This window comes from Pygocentrus nattereri, chromosome 8, assembly GCF_015220715.1.
Source record: "Pygocentrus nattereri isolate fPygNat1 chromosome 8, fPygNat1.pri, whole genome shotgun sequence".
Taxonomy (NCBI): Eukaryota; Metazoa; Chordata; class Actinopteri; order Characiformes; family Serrasalmidae; genus Pygocentrus; species Pygocentrus nattereri.
In genome coordinates this window covers 11,269,203-11,281,987 of record NC_051218.1, presented here as the reverse complement: position 1 = coordinate 11,281,987, position 12,785 = coordinate 11,269,203, and the positions used below count along the sequence as shown (strand labels likewise).

The 12,785-nt window shown below is 39.4% G+C and overlaps 1 protein-coding gene across 1 annotated transcript in view; it reads right to left on the bottom strand.

Annotated features, from left to right (window-relative positions):
* Positions 1–564: 564 nt before the first annotated feature.
* Positions 565–12,785, bottom strand: part of LOC108419124 (plasma membrane calcium-transporting ATPase 1-like) — a 39,991-nt gene continuing 27,770 nt past the window's right edge. Inside the window, exons 17-33 of the mRNA XM_017690241.2 lie at positions 12,306–12,519; positions 11,875–12,086; positions 11,624–11,731; positions 11,329–11,517; positions 10,243–10,578; positions 7,187–7,284; positions 6,824–6,870; positions 6,539–6,596; positions 5,699–6,332; positions 5,107–5,265; positions 4,773–4,914; positions 4,115–4,483; positions 3,939–4,008; positions 2,671–2,904; positions 2,062–2,353; positions 1,090–1,206; positions 565–885 (exon numbers count right to left, since the gene is read on the bottom strand). Coding sequence (XP_017545730.2) covers positions 790–885; positions 1,090–1,206; positions 2,062–2,353; positions 2,671–2,904; positions 3,939–4,008; positions 4,115–4,483; positions 4,773–4,914; positions 5,107–5,265; positions 5,699–6,332; positions 6,539–6,596; positions 6,824–6,870; positions 7,187–7,284; positions 10,243–10,578; positions 11,329–11,517; positions 11,624–11,731; positions 11,875–12,086; positions 12,306–12,519 — 3,375 coding nt within the window. The 3' untranslated portion in view covers positions 565–789. The remainder of the gene's footprint in view (positions 886–1,089; positions 1,207–2,061; positions 2,354–2,670; positions 2,905–3,938; positions 4,009–4,114; positions 4,484–4,772; positions 4,915–5,106; positions 5,266–5,698; positions 6,333–6,538; positions 6,597–6,823; positions 6,871–7,186; positions 7,285–10,242; positions 10,579–11,328; positions 11,518–11,623; positions 11,732–11,874; positions 12,087–12,305; positions 12,520–12,785) is intronic.

Genomic DNA, 12,785 nt, shown 5'->3' with positions numbered 1-12,785 from the left:
TTAGTGCTTGAGATGTAAACAACCATAAGCGGTTTGATATGAAATGGCTCACTATGGAGAAACGTACAGACTTTGTCTTGAGATCGGTTGTTGCACTTTTCGAAATCAAATTTTTCACTTTTTGTAAAAATGCTTTTTAGAATAGCTTTATAGAGAAACAGCATTTCCATCACATAACAGATAACACAAGCTATGTATATATGCTCTGAGAATGTATGAATGACATCACTTTTCCTCTGTTCTGATGTTCTTTGGCCTCTAATCATTGGTCAGTTCTATACAAGACTGCTGTCAGCTGGATATTTTTGGCTGGACATTATTTATTAACAGCTCAATCACTTTAATCTTAAACTATTACTATTTTTTCATCTTAGAATTGAACACTTTAGTAATTTTGTATGACTTATTAAATTATTACTGAATCCTAATTTAAGCCTTTTTAAGGATCCAAGGTACCAGTGATACAAAACAGGGACATTCTGCAGTAAATAATTGTTTTGAGCACAATCTAACTGAACAGAGTGATACAAAAATGAGATTTTATATAAATTCTCCAACACAGCATTTAGGGATCAGACATTTTATTTGTACCTTTGCGGAAAACAAACAAAGACGAACAAAAAAAAGACAGGAACATTTTCCTTCCTTAATAAAACAATCACAATATATAAATCAACCGTACAAATAAAAAGTACATCATTAGAGTTTTAATGGTCACATCAGCCGTCTCGTATTCTCTTTATATTAACTGACACTGTGTCCTGGTTTTGCCAGCATGGTACAGGTCCTTCAAAAGGACAAGTTGATAAGTGGAGCTTCATTCACAGCGTTTTCCTTCTTTTCTTCAGGACTCCACTTTATAAGGGGCGAACTTAAATCAATCAGCTGGGAAAAGAAAAGCATGTGCAGGTACAAAGTATTAAAGCAAACACTGCTACTTGAACAAAAGTTCTGAACGGTCACAATTAAGAAATCTGTCACAATTTTAAAAGCAGCAGAGAAAGCAGTGAGAAATGTCTCACCAATACAACAACCAAAAAGAACACGTTTTATAATGTAAATTTAAGCTCAAAATAGCTGCTCTCTCACCTGGCCCCCAAACACCTTATTTGGGACAGTTTTGATCAGGTCTGGGGTGTTGGCGAGATCAATAAGAACCTTCTCTTCTGGTTTCAAAACAGGAGCAGGTGCATCCACCAGCAGCACCTGAAGACAAAAGCAAATCGCCGTCATTAAATCTTAACACTGTTGATGATGCAGAAGCCAATAACCTCCTAATATGGCATCTTAAAGGAACATTTCTGCACAATTAAATGTTTAACATGTAAAACCAATTCAGAGTGGTTTGATCTGAAATGCTACATTGAAGAGCAATTTACAGACTCAAATTTCTTTGCAATTGTGGTGTTAAAAACCAAGGGTCACAATGAATACAGCACAAACACACATTTATTTAGTATCCAAAATGTGCAGTGACTCAACATGTTTGAGTTTTTACATGTAATGATGCTATTGGTAAAATAGTGGTAAAACATCTTTGGGGACTATTTTGGGCATTTACAACATCCGGCATACACCAATTTGCCAAACATGCACTTCCAAACATATTTCAGGCTGAAACCTTATTTTTAAAAATATATATAATTAATGTAAGGTATGTGGCAGCATATTGATAACTACATTGATAACCATGGTATAATTATGTCAAGCTTCTTTTAGAGGCATAAAAAAAAAATGTAAACTCTGCTATATCAATCTGGTTTCTATCACCACTACTGTAAACAATTCTGACTCAGTAAGTTTCTTTTTAAAACACATACAGCTTCAAAAAGACACTGTTTACTAAATTTAATCATACAGATATTTTACAAAATCAATGGAAGTCTCCTTTAATTCTCCTGCTGAGTTCATTAACATGTTCACAATTATACATCAGTTTATCAGTTGTATGATCCTAATATCACAGGTACACAATCTTGAGTACCGCTCAGTGGTTTTAGAGCATACTACAATCAGATACAGAAACCCCATGCTTGTGTTGCAATAAATTCTATTTTTTACCTCACTGACTTCCTGAGTCACTGGCTTATTCTTCTGGTGGTTCTGCAGGATTTCCTCAGACTTTGCAAGTATTCTGACTTTTGGTTTGGGTTGTTGAAGCTCAAGATCCTCTTTAGACAACGCAGGGGCCTTCTCCACTGCTGCTGGCTCACACACCGTGGATCTATCAGCATCATCTTCCAGATTAAAAACCAAGGAGCAGGGCTGAAGCTCAGATGGGGCACATGGCTCCTCATCGGTCAGCGACTGCTCAACTACTCCCTGCTGCTCACCCTGCTTCAGCTGACCTGGGCTAAACAGTGACAGCTTTAGTTAATCTTTAGTGTTCTTTTTTAGCTAAACATAAATTAACCATTTCAATTAACATGTACTGAACATTTCAATAAAGCAGGTCTACTATGTAAAATGTTAGACATTTCAAAAAGATGCTAGTATTACTTCTTGGGAAAAGATCAAGCTCATTACAACAGCATGTGCCAGGAATTTTCTTTTTATGGGTCTGTTTAATTGCACGTCTTTTTTTCAGTTTGTTTAACTGCACTCTTCAATAGCAGTAAATGAACCAGAAAATGTTAAACCAGAAACTGTTCCATTTTAAAAGCCCATTACCTAGCATGACTCATCTCCAAGGCTGAGTCTGTTGACTGTGGCTCTGGAGTGCGAGACGATCTGCTAAGACGAGGCACGCTTTTGGGCGTGAGCATGGGGATGCCAGACACCCGACGGGTCACAGGTGTGGGCAAAGCTGACGGGCGTCTCAGTTTAGACTGCACTGGCATGCCAGCTGCAGCTGAAGGGGTCTGAAGACCCTGTGGTGCAGGAACTGTAAGCCGCTGAGGAAGACTAAGAACAGGCAGACATGATGAACATGGAATACTGTTGCCAACATGCAATACTAGTGCAAGGTTTATAGTACTGAACTGTGACTACTAGTGCTAGGCCTTAAATGTCAAATGCGACTGGCTGATTCCGCTGCAAGTATCAAATTTCCTTAGTGATTAAACTGACCCATAAGGCCTTTAACCTAACTACTGGAGGTCTGACCCAACAGATCTTGCTTGGTTATGTCTACCTATGTACCACTAGGTGTGTGAGGTGGTTTGGGGGAGGGGGACTGCTTGGACAGTTTTCTACTGGGCATTTCAAGAATTTGACCCTTTTGTTTACAGCCAATTTTTTTTAAAGTTTAAAAATACAAGTTGATAATTATATTACATAAGAATAAAACAAAAATTACAAACATGTATGTTTTTCACAGAAATCAAAGCCATTACTCTGTAGGATTACCTCTTTAGTATGGGTGCAAAAATGTATCAGTGCATCCATTTGAAGGTGGCAACAGAATTGCAATCAGATTGTTAGAATCAATTATAATTAACATTGAATAAAGTTTGTGCTTAAAATTCTGTGCCCGTCTTTTGCCTTTATTCGACTACATAAAAAGTTTTTTCCAGTCATTTGTTCAAGTCCAGTCCGGCCTCATGCTCAGAAATGAGTGCTGTGTTGGCGCTGCACTGTCTTGTCTGTTTTAATTATCGTATTTATTGTACCGCTTCTAATTAAATTTTTTGCACATTTATGTCTGTACTTTGTACTATTTTGTTCCATGTTGCACCGTATTGTTCCTGGAGGAACGTAATTTCACTCCACTGTGTACATGTACATAGACAGAATGACAAAAGCCTCTACGCTTTGACTGTCGTGCTGAACCTTCAGATGCCATGGCAAAAATAAATAAATAAATACATAAACCTTTGAAAAAAAAAAAATTAAACCGAGTGGTGGGATTCCACATTTACCTGCCTATTTTTTTTAGTGCATTTAAAATATTTAGGTAGTAAAATACAAGTGTTTTTAAAACAGTATTGCTACATTACCTCTCCACACTACAAGCTGACATCAGTTTCTTTGGTTTCATTATTCGAGGGGCATCAGGAGACAAGGTGACTGTAAATCCATATAATACATATAAATTAAACATGTTTGGCATGATATTTCATAACTTTTTGAATATGAAATTCCTGTCTGGTTATAATGTAGCAATGTTTCTCACCTTCAGATCTACGCACTCCTTTTAGAGAGTTTGTGGGAGTCGGAACAACAAAAGCTTTTGAACTCGAGTTCAACTTAACACTGCTTAGAGCCTTAGTAGCTATGATCGGCACAGAGATGGTCCTCTCCATGGTCTTCCTAGCCGGCGTCTGGTGCTGGACAGAAGATACAGTCTCTTGTCTCTTAATTGGGGTGGCCTTGACAGGTCTAGGGAGAGGCTCTGAGCTTTTCCTGACCTGTGTGGACATAGAAGTTCGTCTCCCAACAGAGGGCTCCACAGGTCTGATGATGGCCGACTTGCGGCTGGAGCTGGGAAGCCTGCTGCCACTGATGCTACTCACACTTGTGTTCAGGGAGGAATTGAGTTTACCTGTATGCGAAGTGGTAAATCAGCACACTTAACATTTCACTTAACATTCTTTCTGACGTTATGCATAGGATGCTATTGTAATGCCATAAATTGATGTATTGCTTCCCATTTTAAATGCAGTAACACTGACTGCATTGGCAGCTGTACCCAAAATCGAACAGTATCAACTTGGCTGATTAGCCAATTTAAAAACAAGAAAGAAAAAAAAAAAAAAACTAATCTAGTAGTCAAATACAGCCACTACAAAACAGAAGGCATGATTACATCCTGGTTTCTGAGAAAAACTCACCTTTACCTGTCGGAGAGACAGATAAGCTGGAATTGATACTAGACACAGAAGAAGAGGAAGAAGACGTATTTCGGCTTTGGTCTGCTACGCGCCTATTGTGCAGAGCAGGACCTTTACAAACAGGTGCACCTCTTTTTTCAGTCTAAAAGAGAACACCACAATAAAATCCTAATTTGTAGAATCTGAAAACCCACCACCAAGATAAATCCAAACATTACTGACACATCTCCGATCATTAGTTATGAATGTAGACAACACAACTTTGCTGACATGGACGTTAACGACATTTTAGGTCAATGCACATTTTAGAAAAGTACATGTTGTATCCTTTCACCTTGTGGGGGGCCGAGAAGCCTCTCTTTCCGGGCAAGCTTGTGTTGAGTGAAGAATCACTCACATCAGAGGCTACACTAGCTGTATCAGACAGAAGGTCTTCAGTTGAGCCTGCTTTACTGTTTATACTGCCAGGACTCCGCTTCAGGCCAAACGAATTCTGAAAAATTGAGAGTTAAAACACTGCATCAAGTGACATAAAAACCCTTTTTAATTTGTTAGTCTCTATTGAGTCTCTATGATGCATTTTGTATATTGTGAAAATCACAATATCTTTTTGCTCCATCACACACCCCTACCTGTAGCATACTGTTTAACATATCTTTATAATATCCTATATGAGGAAAATTAAGCGCTGGTTCTGGAGGGCTGGTCCAGTACCGCTTGGCTCAACACAAGCAGTACTCTCCCTGCTCAAACACAATCGGTTCAATTCATTTGTGCTTTACTAGGTTTAGTCAGTGTGTTTGTACAAAGAAATCACTCATCTGTATTGGAAAACAGCTATCAAGCTCCTGAAATGAACAGTTGTTTTTTGAAGTCAAAGTTTAAAAAAAATAAATAAATAAATAAAAGGGACAGAGTTGCCATACTTTGCTTGGCGCAGGGAGCCTAGTTTTGCTTGGTGCTGCTGGTCGAGTGCAAGAAGAGAGTCGCAGGTTTCCCACGGCTATGGGTTTGTTGGGTAGTGCCCCATTACTGACCACTAGACTTCTGCCCCGGGGAGCCACTTTTGGTTGAGTGCCAGCATGCCTCACAGGGCTGGATGTGCTGAGGCGCTGCTTGCCACCAGACAGAACACAGACCTTCTGCAGTCGCTTCTGGATGGCTGGAGGCAGCTGCTTCATAGGGCTGTCCTGAACACAGAATGTTTCCCTCTTGATAGGACTAAGCACATCAGATCGCTTGCTGAACATGTCCATTTTGGCCACAGTGTCTGCCTCAAACTGTTCTGCATTTTCAGGCAAATTGGAAGTAACTATAATGCCTTCTGATACAGGGTCTGTACTGCTTCTCTCAAGATGACTGGCTAAAAGGTGAGCCTCCTTACAGATCTGCTCAAAGTTCTCCTCAAGCAGGGGACTCCAGCTGGGCTCCTCACCCACAGAGGGCCCACTGCTTACACTGTCCTTAACGTTAGCCTCCACCCCTTGAGAAATGCACTTCTCCATATGACTGATGGGACCCAAGAAGACTTCATCTTCAACATCATCTTCCCCTTTGGAACTGTAACAGAAAAAGAATGAAAAAATATTTAAAACAACATCCTGGAGGCAAAGATATTTGAGGTTTGGTATTCGCCTCAATTCTTAAAGATTTATTTTTGTGCTATTACTGAGCTCAAACAGCACACTTTGAAATGTCTATTCTTGGAGCTGTTTTAATTAACATAAGACTGCAAGCAGAGCTACTACCTCACAAGACAAACAAACCTTGCAGGTGAAAGTGGAAGGTCAAAATCAAACTTCTCTTCAGCCAATGAGCAGAAATCTTTGGAAATGAAAACATTAAGACAACACTTAATAACACAGTCAGCAATTTATCTCGCATACATGAATAAGGGATTTATTCCAAATCTGCATCTTTTTATGACCTTTGACTAGGAGTCCTGCATGTAACTGACCATAACTAATATAAATATATGATGAGTTATTATACCATTTACATTATAATATTTTAATTTATAACCAAGTTAGCTACGTTCACGTGTGCATTACCATCATCGGCTATCGAAGCCATCGTCCTCAGCAAAAAGTCCGAAGTCCTGAAAATAAATAAGACGACCGTTAGCTGAACACCTCGCTCAGACTTCACTGTATCTGATTTAAATGCATAAGATTATTAGACCATATAGCGTTATTATGAAAAACTAATATCAGACGTGCTCATATCGAGGTGAGAGCTGGCAATTGTCGTTGAGTTTATGTTTAGTGTTAAATTTATAATTAGCACGGAACAAGAGAGCTAGGTTAGCGAGCGAGCTAGCTAGATTAGCTGACCAACGGTAGTCTACACACAAGTTAAACCCCTTTAACTGTCACAGCTGTAAGTTCATTTTTCAAGCTAACAAGCATATTTACCGTCTATTTTGTATGGTTTTCGCGGTACACCGTGGTATTTTCCACCGCTGGGGCCTTTCTGCAAACACAGCTCCTCCACACAGATTCCTGACCAGCGTTTAACTCCTTTCAAACTCCGTGCGCAGCCTGATTTCAAACGTCACGTGGCGCAAATGGAGACGCGTCATTGGCGGAGAACGTCACGGAAGTGACAGCGCTCATGTGATGCCTCTGGATTGATGACATAAAGAACATTAAAGCACATAAATGACGTCACATGAAGCACACCAGGCACGTATACTATATGGATTTAAGTTTGACGATTTAGTAGAAAAAGTCATTTCTGTATCCCATCCCTATTGAAATAATGGTTTGCTTTCTAACGGGAATTGGCTTAATGGTTACCATCAGAGACCACTGTAGGACGCCTTTAGATCCTATTAGGAAACCATCAGATGGATCTGGATTCAGTCCCAGAACACCTGTCGAACCATTAGAATCCTTTACTCTGTGATATCAACCCATAAGGAAAACACAGATTACCATCACTGGCTATTGGCCACCAGCAGAACCCAACAGAAACTTTTAATGATTTTCTTCAGAAGGGATTACACAAGGGATTATTAAACTATCGAGTGGTGTCTAAATTGCAGAAAGAAAGGATTCACTCTGCGGGTTTTCCAGAGGCACAAGCTCACTGTCAAACTAAAAGATGCTCATATACTTTACTATAAAACATCTAAATCAACCTAATCAGGTGAAGAAACAGAACTTTGTGTGTAATACCTCCTCAAATATTATGAATAAAATAGGCTAATAAATATAACTAATATAAAATAGCCTACTTATTTAAATTTACCCATCTAACCCCCCTCATTTACAGGACAGCAGGGCTGGATGGTAAAAATTTCACCAACACTGGTTAAAAAAAAACAGACACCTTCAACGTCATGGAATTGATGCTTTCATGACTAATTTTATGCCAAATCCATATTGTGTGCATCAAGAATTTAAACAGCTAGTCGCATAAAATACATGCAAAAACAAATAATGTTCAGGAGTCAATTAAATGTCAGAGATGTATCATTTCTTTGATCACTGGCTTGTAATAAATAATAAGAAAAATGATATTGGGCCTTCATTTAAAAGCATATAATATGAAATAAATTTGTGACGGTCTTACATGGCTGGACTAGAACGGCTGTTTGCTCCCCGGCTCTGCAGAAGGGTTATGATGGTCTTTACTGGGGCAGGATAAAATGTAGGCAAACCAGAACACGATTCTATTTACTTCTAGAGATCATTACTTATCACAGTATTTCAAATCATACAAAATATAACTGACTGCCACTTCTACTAAATAAAAATAAAAATATTCCTATTACATAGTTTCTCAGTGAGGCAATTATATTGTTTTAACACAGGGAAAAAAAAAATCCCCACCTCAACAGGCCATAACATTCAGAGCTCTTGACAGAACACATGAATGTTAGTCAGGAGGCCGATCACTATGTTCTGTTCCCCCTACAGACCCAGGAGCTAAGACTGTGCCAACTACCCCGATTCTCCCCAACTGTTCAGGAAATCTCTTAAAACAATAAGCAATTTTGTAATTTAACTATTCATCTTTTATTGTCAAAAAATAACCATACACATTACTCACACTTTCAAATGGAAATTGAAGCACAAATCACGGTTTATACTGCTCATGATTAACAGACATTAAGTAATTACCAAATATAGAAAAAAGTAATAATCCATAAACAGATGGATAAACATTCATTCCCAAAATAGGAATGAAACTACAGTGAAACAAAAATAACCAAAGAGCGTTTCTTTCCTATCTGCCATTCCTAATGTTATACATTTATATGTGCAGCACAACCCAACATAACCTATGACCTACCTCCTGGTAAGATCCTCCACAGAAATCGACATCTTGTGATCAGAAGATCAACAATTACAATACCTGTGCTTATGCTGAAGAAACGCACCTCACGCTATGACAGTTCAACTTCTCATCCTCATATTCCTCGATTTGTGATGTTCCCCAAGGGACTGTGGAATAATTTGGTAGAATCTGCTTGCTGTGCTCTGACTTTGAGGGGTGCATTCAGATAACTGACAGGATATATGAAAACGTATAAAGCTAGTTTACGCAGCTTTGTTCACAAAGCTCCTTAGTGCAATTTAAGTAGCCTGCCATGCCTAACAGGACTCTTCTGCTGATGGTCGTATGCATTAGATGTCTTTGTTATACTGGACTTTATCCTGAAGTGATGACTGATGCAGTTGATTATGTATCAGACTATCAGGAAAAGGTCTGGTGTTATTTTGTCATTTCCACTCATATTAAGCCTCTCTTGCATCTTTTAAGATGTCAATGTGATGAACCACTTGAATACAGTTCTTAAATATTATAGAAAACATACATGTAAGCAAAGTTTTGTTTTAATGGCATGCACACTATGAAATATCTAGTTCCCCATATATTCCATGCATCACTAAACCAGACCACAAAATTCAAGTCATTATATCATTCTATTAGGCAGTCTACTCTTACAAATAATCCTCACATATGGATACAGCAGCAACTATTTATAAGTCTCATAATTTGCACTTTGCCCCCCAGTTTGTGCAAGGTGATTTGTTCTCCAAAAGCATGTAAACAGAACATTTGCATGACAATATTAACAGCCAATAAATCATATATCAGTGTTTCACTCAAAAAAAGAGCACATGGGTAATGTTTCAATCAAATTGAAAAGCTAGAAAATTTTCACCCTGTCATTGTTTAAGGACAGTTTAAGGTATTAAAAATGTTTTTCTTTCTAGGGTTCTCTTTAACTAACGTAGATCCCCTGGGAAGAAATCCACAAAACAATCAAAACCAACATTCCTCTTTAGGTTGGCTACCTTTTCAGTCCAGTTATACCCAGTCTGACAGAAATCACTCCATTTCAATACCAAAACACTCAATGACTTCCTAAGTGTGCTCTTGTGCAAGGGTGTTGATGTGGTCTTGGCATGGGTGGTACAGACATGGTCTTAGCAGGGTTTTAGCATGAGTGGAATCAGAGAGATGTCTCCAGGCTGTGCAAGGGGCTTCCAGGGGGCTGAGGAATGGCTGTCTTGATTATGTCCTTATGGCGGTGAAAGCTTCTGCTGTCTGTAGCATTATTGTTCTGGTTAGGTGAAGATACCACAGGAGGAAGAGGTGGCGGTACGGCGTTGCGTTTTGTGGGAGCATCCTCCTCGTGGTCAGTGTCATCAATCAGAGGGATGGCCGGCTCCGAGTCGTCGATGCGGAACTCTGGGTGGGTCATGAAGTTGTGAATGGAGCTGCGTGACTCTGGGGTCTCCAGTCCTTCGTATGGAGATGTGGTTTGCCGAAACGCATTTACCACACGGATCTAAGAGAAGAATAAGAAAGAGACAGAAACAACAAAATGAGTTACATTTGTGGCATTTGGCATGGATGCCAGTAACAATAATCAAACTGATGTAAAGGTCATTATTGCCAATCTCAGTGTTATGAAAGGGCATAGTTGTACAGTCCTTTGTGTTCCATTTAGATACACATTGTAGCATTATAAGTCAATTTTCTATTTGACCGTGCTGTTTAGACATTTTAGTCGACTGCCTGTTACTGAGCCTATTAGGCTCATGTTGCTATTCTCCATTTGGTTCATTTATTATGATCTGGCTGAGATCATAATACTTAGACTTAAAAATGGCATTCCGGCCTAAGACTAGTATTCATGTTACATAACATTTGTAACACAACCTCAGTAAGGTTACAAGCCTCACATAAGCTGTGGTTATGTTTGTTATGTGACTGCGTAATTCACAGATCACAACATGTTAAATATCTCTGCACCTTATTCCACTACCTCATGTCCAGAAATGAGCGCTGTGTCAGTGCTGCACTGTCCTGTCTGTTTGCTGTGTCTAATGTCTGTATCATATTTATTGTATTGTTCTAGTTAAATATTGTTTGCAGACTATGTCTTCACGCTTGCACTTTGTACTACTTTCACTCCACTGTGTACTTGTACATAGATGGATTGACAAAAGCCTCTTGACTTGACTTGAAGTACTGAAAGCTCTTTTGACAAGTCTTTCTTTTGGATATCATTTGAAATGGCACAGCTGCTACCTACCTGTGTCTGGATTCTCTGGAGTCCCCTGCACCACAGGACCTGCCCCCTTCTCAGTTCCATCTCAGCATGGTCAATCTCATCCAAGTCCTCCATCTCCTCTAGCTCCTCCTCTGGGATCTCCTCTTTTTGGGTTCCATGGCCAGCAGTCTTCAGGAACTTCAACCGGCTCGTGGGAATGGTGGTGATCAACTGTGGATTAAGGTCAGAAAGCTGGAATGAGAGCTGTAAAACAGCAGTCTTTCTATCTCTAGGAAAAGAAAAAAGAAAACAAAACGAAAAGTGATTTCAGGCTCACCTGGCCCCAGAGAAGGCATCCAAAGCCAAGGAAGATGCACCAGAGCCACTGATCAATACTGAGGCCTACACAGCTGAAGGGCTTCCCTCCAAACTGCACGATCACAATCTGCAATTGAAAGTGATTATATTTTTAAAGAGAATAGGGCAAGCTTTAAGACTTTCAAATAATAAAGTATGGTACAGAAACTGCACCTGTTCTTTGCTATACCCAACTTAAGGTAAGAACTTTACAAATATGTCTTACTTCACCTGGACAACAAAGGTGCCAAATACAATGGAACAGAAGATGAGGTTGTTGAAGATGCCATCAAAGACGTTCCTCTCGCCATGGATCTTGCGAGCATTGATCTCATTGAAGAGCTGCATCATGACGAAGGTGTTGAATACGATGGTGTAGTGTTCTGATGGAGGGGCATGTAAGGGAGCATTTCTACCACTGTCAATATCAAATATCTGCTCACCTGTTACAAGAAGAATCAAAAGAAGAAACTGAAGAAGGCATTCATATTTGAATGTTTTACATGTGCTTACTTTTTAGCCAATTATTTACAGAAGCTTTTATCATTTTATAGTTTGACATAGTTTCAGAGTAGAGAGTGCTGTACACCTCAACCATTCACAGACTCTTTCTGCACCAGTGATCAGTTGTACTGGTACTAAATTCTACGTGCAATGCTCACCAGCAAACAGCAGTGTAAAGATGATGGTGAGCTGGTAGATTGCATGGCCCAGAATGTTCTTCATCATGGTTCTGGAAATAAGTGGTTTGTTGCGTCCATATGGTTTCCTCAGCAGCAGAGACTCTGTGGGCGGCTCAGTAGCCAGAGCCAGTGAGGCAAATGTGTCCATGATCAGATTCACCCACAACATCTGCACTGCTTTCAGCGGAGAGTCCTACAGTGAGGAAAAGGAAAACCACAAGAAGGTTAAAGATTTTTAGCCAGTTAACTGTTAGCCCAGCTCTCAATGGTTTTCACCTCAGGACTATCCCAACAGTAAAAAGTCAAATGCATTTCAATTTGTTTAGATTATTGATGAGCCATATGCAAACAAGCTGATTCTTTGAGCCGACTCGCATTAAAGAGCTGATGGTTTTTCTTTTTAAATACAAAACAACCTCCTGGTTATGATTCTCCTACTGAAACTCGCTCACACTTGCA